Source organism: Neophocaena asiaeorientalis, unplaced genomic scaffold (assembly GCF_003031525.2).
Source record: "Neophocaena asiaeorientalis asiaeorientalis breed wild unplaced genomic scaffold, Neophocaena_asiaeorientalis_V1.1 scaffold781, whole genome shotgun sequence".
NCBI classification, from domain to species: Eukaryota; Metazoa; Chordata; class Mammalia; order Artiodactyla; family Phocoenidae; genus Neophocaena; species Neophocaena asiaeorientalis.
Window position 1 is genome coordinate 522,319 of NW_020172994.1, and position 12,210 is coordinate 534,528.

A 12,210-nucleotide genomic window follows, 5' to 3' on the forward strand; every position below is an offset into this window, starting at 1 on the left:
TTTGTGAGTCAAAGTTGAAGTAAAATAAAAATTCAGGTTTTCTCATATACAGGTAGTCACATTTTTAGTAGTTGAAAGTGAGATATTTGATGGAAGTTGGCCTTATTATTTCAACTTATTTTTTTTAATCACAAAGATAAGAAGTGAAAGTTAGAACAGGCTATTTCCTGGAGTAGGGAAAATAAAATAGGCAGGGATTCATTATTGTAACACCAAGAAAGTGACCTTGGCTTGAGAAACTTTGCTGGAAGTACAGATCTTAGTGATAGGTTTGCTGTATGCCAGTTAAGTCGTTCTGGTCAAAGAAAACCTGTTTTGTCTCAAGAGAATATTTCTGAACGATAGTGGTTCAGATAGTCTTAGAATTAGCAAAGAATGTTACTTGCTGCATGACATTCAAGACATGCATTAAACGGGAGTGAATTCACAAACAGTAGAAGTTGTGGTTCTTCTATGTGTGCTGTTGCAGGTAAAGAAATTTAAATGTTTGAAGTTTCTTAATTCATTAAATTTTCTCTAATGACGGCTTTTTGGGTTTTTTTTTTAATCCCCCGTCTACTTTACCCTACTTCTTCCCTTACCAATTAAGGACTGTCACCTAAGACTTCAAATTATTTTTTCCTAAATATCCCTGTCTCTTTGCTTGCTCCTACTTTATTTTACTAGGAATCTTGTTAGAGTGAGTCTCTATTAATTCATCTTTACTGGCATCTTATACACTATAGGTAAGTGGGTCAGTCCTAAATCCACCATATGAAGAAAGGTATCTGTGAACTTTGTGGATTGCTTGAAGAATTCAGAATTCTCAGGAGACTCAAATGAATAAGCACCGATTCCATTTCTTTGTAAGAGGAATTTGTGCGATAGGCTTGCACATTCTAAAGTAAATACAGTTGCATTTACTGCTCTTAGGAGTGACTTTTCTTACATGCTCCCAAGGTACCTTTCAAAGCAAACTCAGGACGGTATCTACTTGATGTAAATCTGGCTCTTTAACCTTGGTGTTGCTGTTCTTGTTATAGCAGGAGGCTGTTTTAGTCTTTATGCTTCTTTAGCATTTATTCTTTAGTCTTTATTCAAGAGGAAGGCACCTCTTGGCTTTAAGGCACAGGTACTCACAGCTTCTGTTTTGTGCTCACTTTCTGAATTTCAATCTAAGAATTCACTGGAATAAGGTCTGCTGTTCCTTTTTAAAGTTCATTCGATGAAGTTTTATTTATGAATCCTTTTATTGCAATGTGGAATAAAGATGGTTTTAAATCGTAAGTAATTAAACATTTACATGTTTATGTGTTTGGATTAGCTCATATATACAGGTTTAGGGTTAAAAAGATGTTAGCATCACATGAAAAGAGGTCAGATAAAATCTTAATTTAAATAAATTCTGCTCCTTCCTCATTTGGTCATGAACTTTTATTTTTTTCAGTTTTCCACCCTTATTTTTCTCTTCTTCCTTCTTTATTGATTATACAAGACTTTAAAGTATTTTTTAATTAAAAAATTTTTAATCAAAACTCTTGAATTTTCATCCTATAAGTAGTATTTTCCTTGCTTCAGTGATATTAATCGCTCTAGGAGAGAAGTGCTCAGTGGCAATGAGTAGTAGAAGTAGCAGATTATTTTAAACACAGTTTTTTATACCAGGAATTTTTAAAGAATTTATTGCCTAGACTAGTTGATATGATAGCATCCTGGTTACCGTTGTATGTGGTAAGTTGGGGATGGGGAGACCATACTTGGGTTAATTCTGATTTGAGGCTAAATATCATAACTATATAAGAATGTGTATGAAGACATTTGTGTAACCACTAAAACTAACTTAGTAGAAAAATACTTAGTTAATTAACGAATTATACTCTCTCTAGACAAACTCTTTTTTAACGTAAGGTCAGTGTGTTCAACATTCAATCTGTGCATATAGAGCGACCTACTTAATTATGGAGTACAGCTCACCTGAGACATTACGGGACAAAAAGTTAGGGACGTCCCAGAGCAACTAGGACAACAGAGCTCAACTTCTACCCATCACTACTATGAGCAGATAACATACTGTCAGGCTTGAATCAGTTAATAATGGACATTGAAGTAGAATTTAATTGACTATATAATCTATTTGTTCAGTTTTAATTCAATTTAGATTATTTCATCAAACTGTAATGTTATTAGGATTATTTAAAAGAGGAAAATAAATGTGCATATACTCTAAAATAATAAACCACTTTTACTTCTGCTTGAATCCTAATCCCAATCCTAATCCTATTCATAGACTTGTGTGGACTCTTCATTACAAACAACAAAGTGGCCGTATGTGTAAGCTTTTATGCCTCAGTCGCATGCATCAGTCCAAGAAAGCATTAATAAAACCTAGGTTCCCAAGGTAAAATTAGTAGGAAGTGCAGAGGTGTTTTATTTTCAGTGGTTGCTAATGGCCTTGATATGGGCCAGTGATTTTACTTTAAAATGATTTGCCAGATATGATGTCTGAGATTTGTTTTAAAATACTCCAGACACAGAAAAAGGTTTGGAATGAGTGGGTAGGGAAAATAAATGACACAAAATTTTTTCACCTTTTATGTTCGCTAGAAAAGTTCCATAAGTTAAAAAAAATAATAATTAGCTAAAACAAGACATGACTAAACTCATTCAGTTAATTTCATTTTAGTTTTTTCTACTAGTTAATTTATATTGATGTGTATTTATTTAAAAAATTATGCTATCCTTGAATATTTCGTAACCTAAAAAGTTTCCTCCTCAAATAATACATACACACACACACACACACACACACAGCCTATTTCTTGTATCCTGAAGCATTGGGAAATCTTCACGCGTTGGGAATATTGTCAATTGAGAGGCTACATTTTTACATGGGAGGGTCCACTGTCATTTGATAGTGCCAAAATCAAGAGTGCCTTTGGTATAAAAAAAGTTAGGCTAAACGACAAGACTCATCAGTAGAAACATTTTCCCCCTAGAGCCAGCTTCTGTGTGTGTGTTTGCCTTTTGTTTTCCACACCTAATTATATGATGACCAGAAAATAAAATGATAAGAGGAGCAGATTCTTGGTATATCAGCTTTGCACAGTATGAAAGCAAAGAAGTTTGGTTGGAACTATGGGGAAACGATGAAAAAAAAATGATAAGAATGAAGTATGAAAAGAAGAAAGTAAGGATTTTTATCTACCTATTTCATGGTTCTTATCCTTTGAAGCAATTACTCAGATTTTTTACTAGTTCAAAAGCTCGGTAATTGTCAATATGGAAAATTAAGTTCTATAATTATAATTTGAAACAATACTTCATTTAACTCTTATGGATTCACACATGGCTTAAGTCATTTTTATATATTCTGTCTTGAAATGATAGCCATTCATTCATCATTTATTGAGTGCCTGCTGTATGCTAGGCTTTGTGCTTCTTAGCATTGTGGTTACACTGCCTATGCCTGTTCTTTCTAAAGCACTGTTTCTTTGGCAACAAACTATCAACTGAAAATATTCATTCAAATATATGATAACATATGAAATTCATTCATGTCCAGCCATGAAGATCCAAGGAAGCAATATCTCTTCTTTTTCAGACTTCTTTCACACCCTTTTATTATTAAGGGGTGAGTCCTGAGACCTTGAAATCTTTGGAGAGTCATGGTGAAATCTTGTTTTTAAAATGTGTACGGAATATAATGCTCTAGATGAGCCAGACAAATAAAGTGAGGTTACTTCAGAGTTTCTCAACCACAGCGCTGTTGACATTTTGGTAACTGATTCTTTAGTTTCTGTCAATCGTATAGCAGCCTGCCAACAAACTAAAACCAGACAGCGCCTCTGTGTTGAAATCTTTTTAAAATGTTAATCCATCTTTCTGTGTTGGCCCTAGAACTGAAGATTTGTTGTGGTGGTGGTTGTTAATCTTACCAATAGTTCTGATAGTTTTATTCGATCAGATTGTCACCTTTGCTTAGATGCCGTTACAAAGTTAGGGAATGACTCAGAAATATTCAGACTATATTTTAGACACTACTACAGCATTCCTGTAAGACATTTACATTGAATTATAGGTGTTGCGTTATTCTGATTATGTGTCATTTTTATCTTCATTGTAAAGTCTAACTAGCTGGTTTATATGTGATTTTTTTTTAAGAATAGCCCTTGTTCCACTTAACCTCTAGTGTTTAAATTAAATCATGGAGTTGTCATCTTTATGTTAAAATATATAGGACTCTCAGATATTTTAAATAGTACTTATTTGTCCATTAGAGTGAAATTTAAAAGCATAACATTTGATCAATTATTCTTTTGAAACTTTCTGTTAATAAGTTAATTTTTAAACATGGCTGGCAAGTCTCAGTATTTAAAGGAAGTCTACCTCATATTTGTTGCCATTAGCTACAGTTCAAGACACTTGGTAGAGGTAAATGTAGCACGAAGTCTTTCAATACAGTTACCTTTTAAGGTTCTTTCCAACTTAACATTTTATATTTCAGGATTCTCCTGACATAGTCAAAATGGCAAAGGTTACAGTTTTGTAGACTTGAGCTTTAAAACCTCAAGTCTAAAAATATATATAGGTTTTAATAAGTATAGAAATATATAGAAATGTATTTTAATAAATATATGTTTTAAAGCTATATACTGTATATATATATTTCATTAAAAGCTACTTTCTTTTGATGATAAATTAGACGAGTAGTTACCTGAACAAGTTATAAATTCATTGTAATCATAATGCTCAATGGAATTTAACTGACCATTTCTTAAATGTTAGAAGAATGTTGTTTATCTATAACTAAAAATATATGAAAGACTGGGGAAAATCAAAACCTGGACTTTCTCCCTGTCTGATCTCCACTCTTCCTCTTAAATAATTTAGTTGGATGGATGCCAGAGAGGAGGACAACTCCATGAGTTCTGTGTATTTCAAACAGTTCTGAATATAAGATATTTTCAAGTGCTTTGAGCTTTTTCAGAGTGTTGCCCCATGAAGGAGGAGCCCCTTACCAATTCAGCATAGAGAATTAAGGATAACTTGAGAATGAGAAGCTTTGGTAATAAATAGATCCAGAGTATATTCTTCCTTTATGGGATTATTAAAAATGAATCTTGAAATTCTCTAATTTTTCTTTTCTTTTTCTGTTAAGTTGCTATAGCCCAAGGTGAAGCAATCCAGATTTCTAACCCAGGATCTGATGGTGTTCAGGGACTGCAGGCATTAACAATGACAAATTCAGGAGCTCCTCCGCCAGGTGCTACAATTGTACAGTACGCAACACAGTCAGCAGATGGCACACAGCAGTTCTTTGTCCCAGGCAGCCAGGTGGTGGTTCAAGGTATATGTCATTCATCTAATACCTTTAGAATACCCATGGGTTACTATAGCACTCCATTTAGTGGTGATTTCATAGTTTTCTGAAATATACAGGAGGTAGATTTTCAGGGGAGGGAGGGAGGACTTAAAAAGGCTTGGAGAAGAAATATTTTAGTATATTAAACAATAAGTTAAATAAATTATACAGTTTTCAATTTTTAGCAGATTTTATTGGCTCTAAAGAAAAGTTAAATTCAGAGTAGCATAATGGAAAAAAGGAGTTGAAAACATGAATGAAGTTTTTAATTAAGTAAATATTCTTCATTTGGGGGTTAGAAATGTACTGAGTATGTTTTTAGTAGGAAGATTTAAGTATCCAGTCCTTGAGGCACTGAATTTGGATTTTTCCCCAGTTGTTATACTCAAGTCTGCTTTCTAGACATCTCATTTCAAAACAAATGCTGACTTTGTTCTTTCTTTAGACCATTCTTAGTATATTTGAATTCTGAGGTACCTGTTCTACCTCTTAATGAAAGCTGAGTAGTGAAATAAAGCAGTTGGGATGTAGCCCTAAGTTTTTAGGGTAACCTGAGATTTCAGTTAAAATTGAATTATACATTATTTTAATTTCATTCAGTTGTGCTCAAATAACTATAATGTGTTCAATACAACTTTCAAAAATCCTGTGTTTTAGTTTAATTCTATTCCCCTTGGTCTATTTGCACTAATTTCAAAGGAAGTAATATCAGTTCTTTTAGTTTGAAAGTCTTGCAAGTATAGAAAAAAGCAGATTATAATTGATGAATCTCTTGATAATTAGCTTTACTCTTAGGTATTTGGGGAGCTTTACTCTTAGGTATTATATGGACTATAATAAAAGTGTATGAAGAGCCAAAGTGGTGACATTTATGGAGTAAAAAAAAAATCCATAGTACTTACCCAGTGCTTTAATGTTTTCTTTTAAATATAAATTTAAAGTACCCATTCTTTTTCCCCAGTACTCATGAACCCTGTATGTCTAAATATGAAATACATTTTTTGTGAAAAATCACAAAGAATGCTCATTTCTTCCAATTTTATTTTTTTTATATGGAAAATCTAAAAACTACTGATACTTTAAGAAGGAGAGTTTTTTAAAATGTTTTGTGTTTTGCATCGATAATACATACATAAGTTTTATACTTTGGGGGTTTTAAGAACTCTTTTTCTTCCCTAAGTAACAAAGATATTTTTCTGCATTGATTCTGTTAGCTTTACGGTTTTACCTTTCACATTATGTCCTTAATCTACCTGCGGTCCACCTCTGTGTATAGTGTCGAGCGGGAACCCATTTTTATTGTTTCCCCGCGTATGGCGCCAGTTTTCCCTGCTAACGTTTTGTCCTTTCCCCGCTGATTTATGGGCATTCTTAACTGTGCAGTAAGTAGGCCTCGTGCAGCCCCGATCTGTCTCAGCATTCTCTGTTCTGCGTGCCAGCACCACACTAGTTTTGTTGTCACAAAACAAGTGCCCCTTTTTTGTCTTTTTAACTTTTTTTTAGCGCCGTTTTAGCTTTTGTGAACTATTGTTCTCTCATATGCATTTGGAACAAGTTTGAGTTCCCAAATAATAATAACGTAATATAATAATAAAACCAATGATGAAATTACATTGAATTTATACATTTATACAAAAAGAACTGAAGTCTTTTTCCATTGTGGTGTAATTGACACATAACGTTTTATTAGTTTCAGGTGTACAACATAATGACTTGACATTTGTATAGTCACAATAAGTGATCACCACAATAAGTCTAGTTAACATCCTTAACCATATATAGTTACAAATTTTTTTTTCTTATGATGAGGACTTTTAAGATTTACTCTTGGGGCTTCCCTGGTGGCGCAGTGGTTGGGAGTCCGCCTGCCAATGCAGGGGACGCGGGTTCGCGCCCGGGTCCGGGAAGATCCCACATGCTGCTGAGCGGCTGGGCCCGTGAGCCATGGCCGCTGAGCCTGTGCGTCCGGAGCCTGTGCTCCGCAACAGGAGAGGCCACAACAGTGAGAGGCCCGCGTACCGCAAAAAAAAAAAAAAAAAATTTACTCTTAGCACCTTTCAAATATGCAACACAGTATTGTTTACTGTGGTCGCCCTGCTATACATTATTACATCTCTGGGACTTATTTATTTTATATCTGGAAGTTTGTACCTTTTGACACCCCTTTCACCCTTTTTGCTCACCCCTCATTCCCAACCTTTGGCAACCACCAATCTGTTCTCTGTGTCTATGAGTTTGGGATTTTTTTGTTTGTTTGTTTGTTTATATTCCACATACAAGTGATATCATACAGTATTTGTCTTTCTCTGACAGATTTCATTTAACATAATGCTGCTCTCAAGGTCCATCTATGTTGTCACAAACGGCAGAATTTCCTTCTTTTTTATAGCCGATTAAAATTGCATTGTATAATATATACACCACATCTTTATCCATTCATATGTCGATAGACACAGATTGTTTCCACGTTTTCGCTATTGTAAATATTGCTGCAGTGAACGTGGAGGTGTAGATATCTTTTTGAATTAGTGTTTTTATTTTCTTCAGATAAATACCCAGAAGTGGGATTGCCGGATCATATGGTAGTTCTATTTTTAATTTTGAGGACCCTCCATAGTGTTTTCCATAGTGGCTGCACCAATTTACATTCCCACCAACAGAGCACGGAATGTCTTCACTTATCCAGATCTTAACTTCTTTTAACAGTTTAAAATTTTCTCCATGGGGGTCTCTCATACTTTTTGTTCAGTTAGTTTTTAAATGTTTAACCCATTAGGGTTTTGCTTTTTTGGGTTTTTTGTTTGTTTGTTTGTTTTGCTATTATGAGTGGTAGCTTTCTGTTACATTTTCTGGTTGTTCCTGGTATAGAGAAATATGGATCTTTTTAAGTTTACCTTTTACCTATGAACCTTTCTAAACTCTAATTACTTCTAATAATATGCTGAATCTTGGTGAATCTCCCTGTGATACTACATGAATGTTTGTATCAAATACAAGTAAGATGTTTCTTTTTTCCTTTCCAATCTTTATTCCTCTTGTTCTTTCTCCTTGCCTTTTCTTTTCCTTTTCTTTTCTCTTCACCTTCTCCATCTTAAAAATAATGGTGGCCAGGGGTTCTAGTTTTTTGTTAAACATAGCGGGGTCCATGAGTGTTCTTGTCTTACTCTGTCCACCTTCCACCCTGTCATCTCCTTGAAAGGTCACAGCAGTTTCTCTGTGAGTCTCTGCCCTCATCTTGATTGATCCCTCCACAGCATTTAGCACTACCGACCTCTGCTTCCTTCACTTCCTGGATGCTTGTACCCCTTCTTCCAGTCGCCTCTGCCCAGCTTGTAGGTGCTGGTGGTGGTACTCGGGCTGCATCCCGTGCCCTCTTCCACCTGGCTTGATTGCCCTCCCTGGATGACCTCATCCCTGCCCATGGCACACATCTCCGACGCCTGAAGTCCAAAACCCCACATCCATTTTTCCCACCCCAGTTCTCCTTTTGTTACCCTATTTCAGTAACTCTCCATCCTGTTGCTTCATGCAGAAACCTGGGTGTCACCCATCACTCTCCCACCCCTTCTCCATCCATTCTTCTTCCTGTAGCACACGTCTCTTTAGTCCTCTCCACCCCTACCGTCATAGTCCTCGTTCTGGCTGCCATGCCCTCTGACCTGTGTTACCGTGATCCCTAGTCCCTGCCAGGTGGCTGCCTGGAAGCTGGTAGCTGTAGAACAGCATCCTGATTTTCCTAATCATGCCAGAGACAGCAGCTCCCTTTTTGGCCTGGTTTTTTGGGAGTTGCTCCTGAAAGTTTAGCTAGGCTGCCTTTGTTGATGCCTCCCAATGATTCTGGGAGCTACTAGTATTTCTTAAAAACAAAGTCTCTGCCTCCAGCATTTCCCTTTCCCCACTGTGCGCTCACTTCTACACTTAGGGGTGGGGCTTCTAAAATTCATATGCATGTAATTGCGTCAGCTTCCTGCTCAAAATCCTTCAGTGAATGCCTGTTACTTGTTAGACAAAGTCAGAATCCCTAACAAAGACCATACCTCTGTTTAATCCGTTACTAGGTTACTAGGCTTCTCCCTCAACTTCTCCCTCTTTTGTGCAGAATTTCTTTCATTTCCTGTGATATGCCATGGCCCCTCTCCGCTCTAGGGGCCTCATGCAGAGCCTTGTGCCCTGACAGGAACACCTCCACAATCATGTGCATTATCCAGGTTTCATGTGGGATAGCACTTCCTCTACCTTCCAAATCTGTCTGGTGTGACCCCTGCACCTTCTTAGGGCATGTATCCCACCATATTGTGACTCTCTGTGTCCTGACTACATGGTGACTTCTGTTTGGACAGGTATCTTTAGTCCCTAGCACAGTCCCTGGCGTATGATAAATGTTCAGTAACCATTTAGTGAATGACAGTGAAATACACTCCCTCTGTGAAAGTGTTACTATTCCTGTGTGCTGATTAACCGAGTTTATCTGGTCCAAGGGATTTATTAAAACCGTACCAATAGCAGTAGTCAGCCAAGCAACCAACCCCTCTTCTTCCTTTCCTTCCTTTACCCTTTTTTACCACTATTAGTTATTGAGCACTTAAGAGCCAATTTAAAGAAATGTGTTTTTTTTGTTTCTTTTATTTATTTGATTTTTGCTGCATTGGGTCTTCATTGCTGTGCGCAGGCTTTCTTTAGTTGCGGCGAGTGGGGGCTACTCTTTGTTGCAGTGCGCGGGCTTCTCATTGCGGTGGCTTCTCTTGTTGTGGAGCATGGGCTCTAGGCGCACGAGCTTCAGTAGTTGCAGCATGTGGGCTCAGCAGTTGTGGTATGCAGGCCCTAGAGCATGCGGGCTTCAGTAGTTGTGGCCCGTGGGCTCTAGAGCGCAGGCGCAGTAGTTGTGGTGCACGGGCTTAGCTGCTCCGCGGCATGTGGGATCTTCCTGGACAAGGGCTTGAACCTGTGTCCCCTGCATTGGCAGGTGGATTCTTAACCACTGTGCCACCAGGGAAGTCTGTAAAGAAATGTTGAGATTAAAATCGATTTGAACTTTCTCAAATTTTAAACAAAGTTGACTAGTAGTCTTGGAACCAAGCCCTTAGGTGTGGCTGGGATGGAAAAGAATCCTTCATGGACTCTCCATTGGTCCCCAGACTTTTTTACTTAACCAGGATGTCTTCAGTTTATGTGCCCTGGAGAATTACTGTAAACATGGATCCTCCCTCATGTTTCGCCTCCTAAGCCTCTGAATGTGAAGTCCCTGCTTTACTAGAGGTACTTCATTGAATAAGGCAAGAATGTGGTGGAATGCCCTTTCACTGACATAAGAATGGTTTGGATCCTAATCATACAGGGAATGGGCTTGTAAACCCATTGATCAAGATACAAGATCAGTGACATGTCACTTCTTTTTGTGCAGTAGAGATGCAGATCATTTTTTCCCCTGGGCTGTGGTCTGTTTTACTGTTGAACATGTGCCACTCTTTGGCCTAACTTCGTAATTGTTAAATTTCCAATAGTGATCCAGCTCTTCATGTGCTGAACCTTCATTAAGTGATCCAAATGAAACTGGATATATTTTTAAAATTTTATGAATAGTAACTGTGATTTATTTGTGAATTTTTTTAAATCACAAAATTCTTTCAGAGGATTTTAATTGAGCAAAATAGTGCATTAGATTGAGCCACATGAAATTATTGTTTTTGTGGCCCCCAAATATCAGCAAATTCATGTGGTTCCATAATGTTTATGGAGGAATGCTATATAATACTTACTGCTTTTGGCACAGTGAATTTTAAAAATTTCAGTATGTATGCCCTTCAAGTGAAATTAGCAAATTCTATGTCATCTTATAAACAGCTGGATTTTATGTCATTGTAGCAAACAAAAATGTGTCAAGTAAACTAAGGTGGCTGGGTATTTCTTGGTGAATTTCGAAGTGTCTGAAATACACTTCTGTGTGTTTCACAGCATTTTTCTGGGTTGTCAGTTGTTTTTAAATCTGTGTTTTTTCTCCTATGAGTTATGAAAAATATATAAGCTTTATGCCTACTTTGGTTACTTAGAAACCTTGGACAGAACAATAATTTAAAAGTAGCCCCAGGGACTTCCCTGGTGGTCCAGTGGCTAAGACTCCACGCTCCCAATGCAGGGGGCTCTGGGTTCGATCCCTGGTCAGGGAACTAAGATCCCACATGCTGCAACTAAGAGTTCGCATGCCACAACTAAGACCCGGCACAGCCAAATAAATACATAAATAAAAATCTTTTTTTTAAAAAAAAAAAGTAGCCCCATAAGAAACAGCCATGTAACTTTTAATGCTAATGAGATGTATTTTTTGCCAGAGCCCAACTCGATTTTTATGTAAAAATAAGAAACAAGAACATTGAGATGATTTATTACAGGAAGGGTTTTTATAGGGTTTGGTTTCAGTGAGCTCGTCTGTGACAAAGCAAATTGATGGCAGTGATAGCTAGTGAGGTCACTGTGATGTCAGTACTCCTACTTACCCTGCACATGCTTGCTGGTTTGGAACACTTTATGTGGTCCTGTGGTAGGGGAAGCAAGACAGTTCTGTATGCAGAAGCCCATCATGGCTGTAACTGGAGACGAAACAGGTAAGAATTTTAAAGAGGGATTGAAATTCTGCAAGATTGTTTTTGAAGTTTAGAAAAATTATTTAGAAACCTCTGAGTGTTTCAAAAAGTATTAACTTTCTAGTAGCTGAGGAGCAAGATGTTCCCTCTAATCTGTAACCGAATATACTCGGCACTCTGTGAAGGCATCTGAGTGTAACCTCTTCTTTGCTCAGTACTGTGCTGCTTCCCCTTTCTCTCCCTCTCTCCCTCTCTCTCTCTCTCTCTCTCTCTCTCTCTCTCTCCCCCCCC

The 12,210-nt window shown here is 37.2% G+C and overlaps 1 protein-coding gene across 12 annotated transcripts in view; it reads left to right on the forward strand.

Annotated features, from left to right (window-relative positions):
* Positions 1–12,210, forward strand: part of CREM (cAMP responsive element modulator) — a 65,902-nt gene that overhangs the window by 40,621 nt on the left and 13,071 nt on the right. For 5 of the 12 annotated variants that reach the window (XM_024742263.1, XM_024742261.1, XM_024742262.1 and 2 more), the window contains one exon: positions 5,138–5,326. The exons of 3 other annotated variants lie outside the window; for them this stretch is intronic. In XM_024742263.1, coding sequence (XP_024598031.1) covers positions 5,138–5,326 — 189 coding nt within the window. Of the gene's footprint in view, positions 1–5,137; positions 5,327–11,730; positions 11,941–12,210 lie in introns of those variants that run through there. 4 more of the 12 variants (XM_024742269.1, XM_024742270.1, XM_024742272.1 and 1 more) reach the window with 3 other exon arrangements.